The sequence below is a fragment of the Cygnus olor genome, chromosome 3, assembly GCF_009769625.2.
Source record: "Cygnus olor isolate bCygOlo1 chromosome 3, bCygOlo1.pri.v2, whole genome shotgun sequence".
NCBI classification, from domain to species: Eukaryota; Metazoa; Chordata; class Aves; order Anseriformes; family Anatidae; genus Cygnus; species Cygnus olor.
Genome location: NC_049171.1, coordinates 7,671,556 through 7,679,278, shown reverse-complemented (window position 1 = coordinate 7,679,278; position 7,723 = coordinate 7,671,556). Strand labels below are relative to the sequence as shown.

The 7,723-nt window shown below is 39.3% G+C and overlaps 1 protein-coding gene across 1 annotated transcript; it reads right to left on the bottom strand.

Annotated features, from left to right (window-relative positions):
- Nucleotides 1–3,578: 3,578 nt before the first annotated feature.
- Nucleotides 3,579–5,665, bottom strand: LOC121066949 (WD repeat and coiled-coil-containing protein-like). Its single transcript, XM_040550798.1, has one exon. It carries the CDS (start codon nucleotides 5,607–5,609, stop codon nucleotides 3,579–3,581), a length of 2,031 nt encoding a protein of 676 aa, XP_040406732.1. The 5' UTR covers nucleotides 5,610–5,665.
- Between the last annotated feature and the right edge of the window lie 2,058 nt (nucleotides 5,666–7,723).

The following is a 7,723-nucleotide window of genomic DNA, read 5'->3' as shown; positions in this document are numbered from 1 at the left end:
TGTCTCTGACACCCAAATGATCTGGCCTAATGAAAGGTGTAACGTCTCCACTACAAACCCTACTTGCCTGCTGCTGGTCACCTTCACAACACTGTCGTCAGAATTTTTTCTTAACAGATTCCTCAACCTTTGCTCAAAATGCGATCCATGTATTAATCACCCCTTGTCTTGACTACTGCAGGTCTTTTATGGTCATCCTAAATCTCTTCCTTCTAAACTTCAGGCTGGCTGACTAGTTTCTTACTCCAGGGAGCAGTCATAACGCCTTCCTCTTCCATCATTTTCATGGCTTTCTTTCTATTGCTCGACTCGAGTCAAAATTACCCTTTGGATTTCCAGAAGGTTCGTGGTCTTATCCCAGCTGATCACTGCAGCCTGGTTTCTCCTTATCTCTTTGCTCATTTTACTGTCACACCCCCCCCCCCCCCCCCCTTCTTTATCTCTACTGCATGTATTTGGATCAGCAAATTTATTGCCATGTGTTTGGATCCCTTCAGTTCATCTCCCAGCTCTGTGTAAAAGTTGTTTATTTTGTAGCTGACCTTGGCAATAAAGTTTCCCATAGTGAACTGTAGGAAGATACTACAAAAGTACAAATTGTCTTGTATCTAATTATTGGTGAATGTTAAGGAAAGGAAATAAGGAAATCCTGTTGACTAAGTGCTGAAAAGATATTTATTTCCTGTTTAATCAGGCAATATATGCTTTCAGGGATGTAGATTTTTGACATAATACTGCTTGTGAGCAAAACGTAGCCGTTTTTAAGATAGTCTTCAGATTAAGACGAACCTTGTTCCTCCTGGAGAGATTTCCCTAAATGCCATTATTTCCAAATCCAGATTGCCTTTATTTCCACTCTAATTAACTTTTGAATGAGGCTAGTTTAAATATTCTGCAGCTGTTTCTTTTCTGGGGGAAATGGATGATAAAAGCATCTTTTTGCAAGATGAAACAGAAACAAATCTGTGGCAGATCTTCATCTCTCTCTCTCTTTTTTTTTTTTTTTCCCTTGTTAAATAATATCTTCTTATTGCATCTGTCTGTCTGCCCTCCCACACTAGCCTGAATCACAAGTCTGTATGTGATGAAAGAGCAATAATATTTTCTTTTCAGGGTTGAATGATCAAATCACCTCTGGTGGCTGGATGCTATTACACAAGTGATAGTGCAGTGACATTTCCAAAGTGTGAGTGATCATGTTTTTCTTTTATGGCTGTGGGCTACACAGAATATAAATTCTGGTATTGCCGCATGGACATGACTTCAGAGAAGTTGTGGGCAGGCTGGCACTAACAGAATAAAGATTTTGAAGACTATTTATTAAGCAGACTTTCTGAATTATTAAGCAATGTACATTCTGGTTTATATTATGGTTTTCTAAGCACAACTGGAACCTTTATGTATGTCAATAATGCTGCTGCACAGCAGTGTTCGTCATTGCCTGTTAATTATTGCTATATTTTTATCTATAATGGTTTAAACTTTTATGTTTTTAATGTGTATGGCTATGTAGTACTGCTCATTCTACTTTACAGTAAAATTTCTCAATCAAGATTGAGCCTCTGCTGTGCTGGGGGTTGCACAAACACCTGACCCAAAAAGTTGACAGATATTGGCCATATTATTGACTGGACTGCAGCTCCTAAAGTTTAGAATGTTTTCCTTATTTACAAGGCAATAAAGCTATTTCCTGACTTTCTGCACAGTGAACAGAGAGCCTGGCTGGAATCCATAGCCCAGCTGCTCCCTGAGCTCGCAGGGTGCTCCTCAGCTCCTGCAGAAGGAGCGAGGTTTAGATGTCTGAATCCAAACTAATCAAAAGAACTATTTTCTGAGAAAATTATTAGCTGCCTATAAAGCAAATACTTCCCTGTCTGTCTGGAGGCCTTTTTGCCATCAGTCTATTTTTCATTAATTTTTGGCATCATTATGTGATGCTGTTGGATTTCAGAAGAGGGGCTGAACTACTCGAGACATTACATGTGAGACTTACCCAGAAGATCTATGTGTTGGGAAGACATCAAGTGGCCTTTTCTGAGTCATTATAGTGTAGTACTAGGGGGGCTTTCTGCTGACTCAATGTGAAATTAACCTGTTTAGATAAATAAGAGACTTCCTTTTTAAATCTAGTTACTTTGGCAACATTTTAGACACAGTAGTTTTATTTCTTTATTATTATTATTATTATTATTTATTTATTCACAAAGAAGAAATCAGGAAAATTAATTCTTACTGCTTGGGTAAGCCAACGTGCACGGTGACTTCAGATCTTAGATTAATGTTAAGTGTCACGATCAGAACTTCTCTTTGGAAAGGTTAATCCAATTGAATCAGAGAGATGGGACTACTTGTTAAATAAAGAAGTTGATTTATATTAAAAAATAAGAATTAATTTGAACATGCTGGGGAACAGAAGATCTTGCCTCTTGGTAAATAAATTCCTAAATTATTTAAAATAGACAATTTTTTACCAGAATTTGTATAATATATTCAAGTTAAATTATTGACTAATTCAGATCAAAAGCTTTGCTTTTATCCAGTGTACTTAGCATACCATAATCTGCTAAAATGCCAAGTAAACAATTGTTAACAATTAATGAATATGTTTAAATCGAGTCACGATTCCCTTAATGAGTGTTTAAGGAGGGGTGCTTAAATATCTGTATGGATCCCTTTCAAATAAAAGGAGGTTGTTATTGTACAACCACGAGTCAAATTTGTCTAAGAAATACATTCTGCAGCAGCAGCATTATGAAATTAATGTATTACTTGACTTGATTCTGCTTATCTTGCAACGGATAATGCATTTGCAACTGGCATCGACATCCTGAAAGGAACCCCAGTTCTAGCAGCGACGCCAATAGAATCAGGATGACAAAAGTTTTATCAGTATAATATCAGTATTACTGGTAATAATACTAAGAATAAACACAAGAAATAATTGCACAGCCTATGTTCCTTAGTTGAAATTCTCATTGAAGCCAGCAGGAATTTTGCTAAAATAAGGGTGGGATAGGAACATGGTGATTTGACATTCATCTAATTATTTAACAAAATGATAACTGCATACTGACAGATATTTTTTCTGAAAATTTGTAGTGATAATACTTTTTGCAAATTGATTATGTCTGGTTGTATAAAGATTAACAGTGAGACATTAAAGTAGAAATAAGTAGGCTTTGTAACATTCCCACATGAATTTTCCATAAGCTGGTATTCAGTACTTTGTTTCACCCTTCATGAGAGTCTAGCTACCTTCAAACTTTGGATTTGAGCTCAGGTTTGAATTTATTAGGTTTCTGGTGGGGATGTCTACTGATGGCTACTCATAGGCTCATCTCTACACTAAACTAACACATAAACCTTTTTGTACATGTAACCACATGGCTTTGTCCTTATTTGATAGATGCGCACAAAATCAGCTACTATCCAAGACACTTTTGCTTAGAAGTTTTGCAAAGAATATACACAGATCTCCCACATGAAGTACCCTCTAAATCCATGTTATCCTTAGTTATTGTTTCAATGACAAAATACCATTTTAAATTAAGCTCGATGCCAACTGCAGGTTACATTTCTCATGGGTTGGTAAGAATTAAACTGCATCCTATTGATCTAAAGCCATATAAATAAAACATTGTTTTAAAGTTCAGTGGCTTATCACAATATTTGTAAGTTGATGAAAAAATTACCTGATACGTGATATGAACAACCGGCGGTTCCTGTGAACACGGATAGGCTAAAGATACCCTTCTCCCATTTTTAGCGAGGTCTGTTATTTCAGAAAGACTCAGCTGTAACTCGTTGAAGCTGCCGCAAAGTCTCTCTAAATTTCTAGATATGTGACTCATTCCTCTTTCACTTGGCAAATTGTTATTTTTAGAACTCGATGTTTCTTGGATCACACTGAACTGCACTTTAGGGGAAGCTGGTCTACTGGAAGGCCTAGCAGGTGTTCCAAAACCAAGAAGAGCTATTGAACGATTGATAGGTTCAGCATCCAAATTTTCCAAGGCAACGGAGGCATCACCTGGGAGCTTTTTCTCATCTAGGTCACTAACACTTGAGGAAGAGCTCTGCTCATAACTAGGGCTCTTCACTTCTTCAATGAGTCTTCTCCTGCCACTAGGAGACTGAATAACTGTGCTTCTTGGTATTAACAGCTCCCTGCTTGGAGCTTGGTCTTCCATGGCAAGATTTTCAAAGAACTTCCTTTTTCCAGGTATGTTCACAGAGGATACAAAGCTATAAAGCATATGTTGCTTAGTGTCTGGTAGTGCTGAAGAATCTTCTTCCAGCATCAGTTCTTTGGTCATCAGACGCATTACGTACCTGTCTGAACTCGAAGAGGGAATGAAGTTAGGCTCGGGGAACTTTTGCTTCCCGATGAGAATCAACAGGAGCTTATCAGTCAAAAAGCACAGGCCCTTTGGTCTTTCATTTTTTTCCAGCTGGATTTGTTGAATATGGGGCATGCAGGAAGAGGTCACTGAATATACCAAAACAATGTTAGAAGTATTAGAGGCTACTGCCACAATCTGAGCTCGAAGGTCAAAAGCCATTATGTCAGGAACCAGAATACCTGGGATGTTGACTTTTCTGGTGGTGGTTACCTTTCTCTCAAAAGTCACCAAGATCAGGTAAGAAGAATCTTGACCATTTATTGTTGCAGAGTCTTTGCGTTTCAGAGTAATGAGAGGACCGGGATCAGACCGCCGGTGGTTTGCAAGGGTGTGGGTTAAATCCACAGGACCCGATGAAGAAGAAGCTATTGAATCGACGGTGACTGACCTGTCTGAATCTGTGGACCTTCGTCGCAGGTCCATGGAGTATTCCTCATCACCAAACACCGTAGACTGTGAGATTAAAGAACCAGTTTCGCTGCCAGATGGCATATCAAACGTAATGCCCGCATTCAAACCGCAGATGTTATCTAAAGGAAGCTCAGTAGCTACAGCAATTTGGAAATCCAGTGTGGCTTCCATAGCGCAGATATAACCTCCCACATCAAAGACTGGGCAAAAGGAGCAGACATTTAGAGTTTTCTGAGCATCATCCCAAATATAGGAATGCAGGGCACTGCCTATAGCAACTACCAAACGATTGCCATCCTTAGTCCAGCAAGCGCAGTGAATAAGCCCACTGCTTTTGATGTCTGCCTTAACTCTACTATTGTCCATACGAACAGCATGCAAGACTGAAGCATCTCTCTTTGTAAGCACAGCCAAGACCTCCTGTTTTGGATGCCACACGCAGCCCTGGGAAAGCAGTGGAAACGGCTCACCAATTTCACAGGTCTGAGAAACCAAGGGTTTGTTCTTCTCGGCACTGCTGCCGCCAAGCTGCCAAACGCTCACGTGCTTTTTGTGCTGAACAGCAAGCAGAGCTGGTGTCTCTGTAGAGCAACACGGGCCCCAGTAAAGCCCATGCACGTGTTCAAACTGACCGACAACACTCGAGTCTCCAAACTTCAGCTCTCCATTCTGGTAGTACAAGGCAGTCAGTATCACTTGCTTCCCATCTGTCCAGGCGATTCCATGCACAGGGTGGATGGCTTGATATAAAGCATTGAGACCAGTTCTCAGCAGCTTTGCCTTTCCCAGCTCCATCTTTTTAGGTTTTCTGTCTACTGGTGATTGTTCCAAAGTAGAAAATCCATGGAATTCATTTGCAGACCATGATGATGAAAAAAAAATAAATCTTTTATTTCATTCCCTTCCTTTGCAGAATCAAACTTTTTTTTTTTTTTTTTTTTCTGCTAATTGTCGCCAAGCCTAGATTGTGAATGTCTTCCCAGTAAGCCTGCAGCTGCCCTTCTAAGTATAAATCCATGTCAAAGCTGCTTTTGCTATGTCTTTTCCTGGGAGGAGTTATCATCTTCATGTGATGGCTAACAAGGTTTAACCAATTACTGTACGTTTTCGTAGAAGTCTATTTTTAACTCTTCACTGCTGGGTGTGTGTTTAAAAATAGCATTTAATACCTTGACCTTCAGTGAATGAAGGTCCTTGGTGAACGCTGGAGAGAGATCATATGCTGTTAAACCTAAGTATTAAGCTACAGCCTGAAATAATGACCTAACACTTCTTTCAACTAGCCTTTGAAGGGTAAAAGAAGATTTAAATATATCCGAGAACTGCACAAGGCAGATTGCAATCTCTGATGGACAGCACCTTTCAGGGATACCAGGCCCTAAGTGTCTGTGAAAGGAAAGGAGAAAAAAGAAATCCTGTTCTATTCTGTTAGTAATTACAGGAAGGTGAAGGAAGGTGAAATTAAATATATATATATTCTAGAAGCAAGGACAGCTGATTAGTGTTCATTTTACCGGGTTGGATTTCCTAGCTACAATCACGTATTGATTTCTTTCTTGGTCTTCCCAGCCACCCATATATGAGGACTCTTCCCTCAACATGCAGCCAAAATGTATTGCTGAAAATAAATGTTCAGGGTGAGATCCCGTACTCGGAGATAAGCAACCATTGCTATTAGAAATGCCCTAGGATGCCTGGGACAGCCAAGGGGGGCTGGCAGGTAGGGCACAAGGCTTACAGAAGAGTAGCGCCACCCCGAGTGGCAGTTGGCAGCACACAGACTATCCCTAAATTGTCCCAAGACCACCAAAAGTGGTGTTAGAGGCTTACAGGCAACTGGATCCCATCCTCAGCATCTTTATGTGGTTCTGGGTTTGCTGCCAACTCCCTTCTGCTTTGATGCAACTCTTGTCTTTTGTGATTTACATGACAAAATAATGTGAATTATTTCACGTTATGCAAAGAAGGGTTTCAAGTGATTGGTGTCATAACTACAGTTAAAGGTTTAAGGTTACTATACACATTCTGCATCTTTGGCTGATTTACAATTTATCTATTGTTATAATTCCACCTGGCAAAAGGTGACCTCTTGTTGGATCACTGCTGCAAGAATTTTCTTAATGTCCTTTTCACGGGTGTATTTAGTGGGGATGGTGAGTACCGCTAAAGAACTCCCAAATTTATGTAAACTAATCATGCTGTAGTCTCATTCACAGCTACTTGCTTTTTGTAGCTTATTTCATGAAGACTGCATTCAAAATCAAAATATTTTATCTTCATCAAGGACAAACCAGCAGTGATGACTCGAATAGGTAAAAATTGAAATTAAAAAAATAGGCAAAAAAGCTAAATACAGAGGTTAGAAGATCCCTTTTTATGCAAGACTCCTACATTTTTGGTCTCTGTCTATGCTTGCAGTGAAAACATGTTTTTTCATGCTTTTACCTTACTGATTGCTGACACCAATGCCCAGGCCATCTTTAAGAAGCCACACTGCCTGCCTCACTAGGAACTCTGACCAGGCACTTTCTTAAAGTGGCTGCAGGATTATTCTTTCATATATAGTGGTAGCTTTTTACTCATAGTAGTTATAAGAAACAGATTACATTAAAAAACAATCCCAGCAGCTCCACAAAATTGCAGAGTCTGTATAAGATATTTTTGTTTTGCTTTAAAATAAGGCCACTTAGCTGGTTTACTGTCTTCTGGAAGTATTTTACTGATAAAGCTATTTTTTTTAGCACAGCCACCTCATCTACATTCCGAATGGTGCTTAAAATATCATTAAAAAACCAAACAACAACAAAAAACAACAGCACTATGTTGCAGCTGGATTGACTGAAATGCTCTGAAAATGTTTCACTAAGGAGGATGTGTGTTCTGCCAGCTAAGCAGAGATCTTGAGATCA

What these genes read in the sequence shown, in the direction of transcription:
- LOC121066949 (XM_040550798.1), bottom strand. Translation starts at nt 5,609, where the DNA reads ATGGAGCTGGGAAAGGCAAAGCTGCTGAGAACTGGTCTCAATGCTTTA.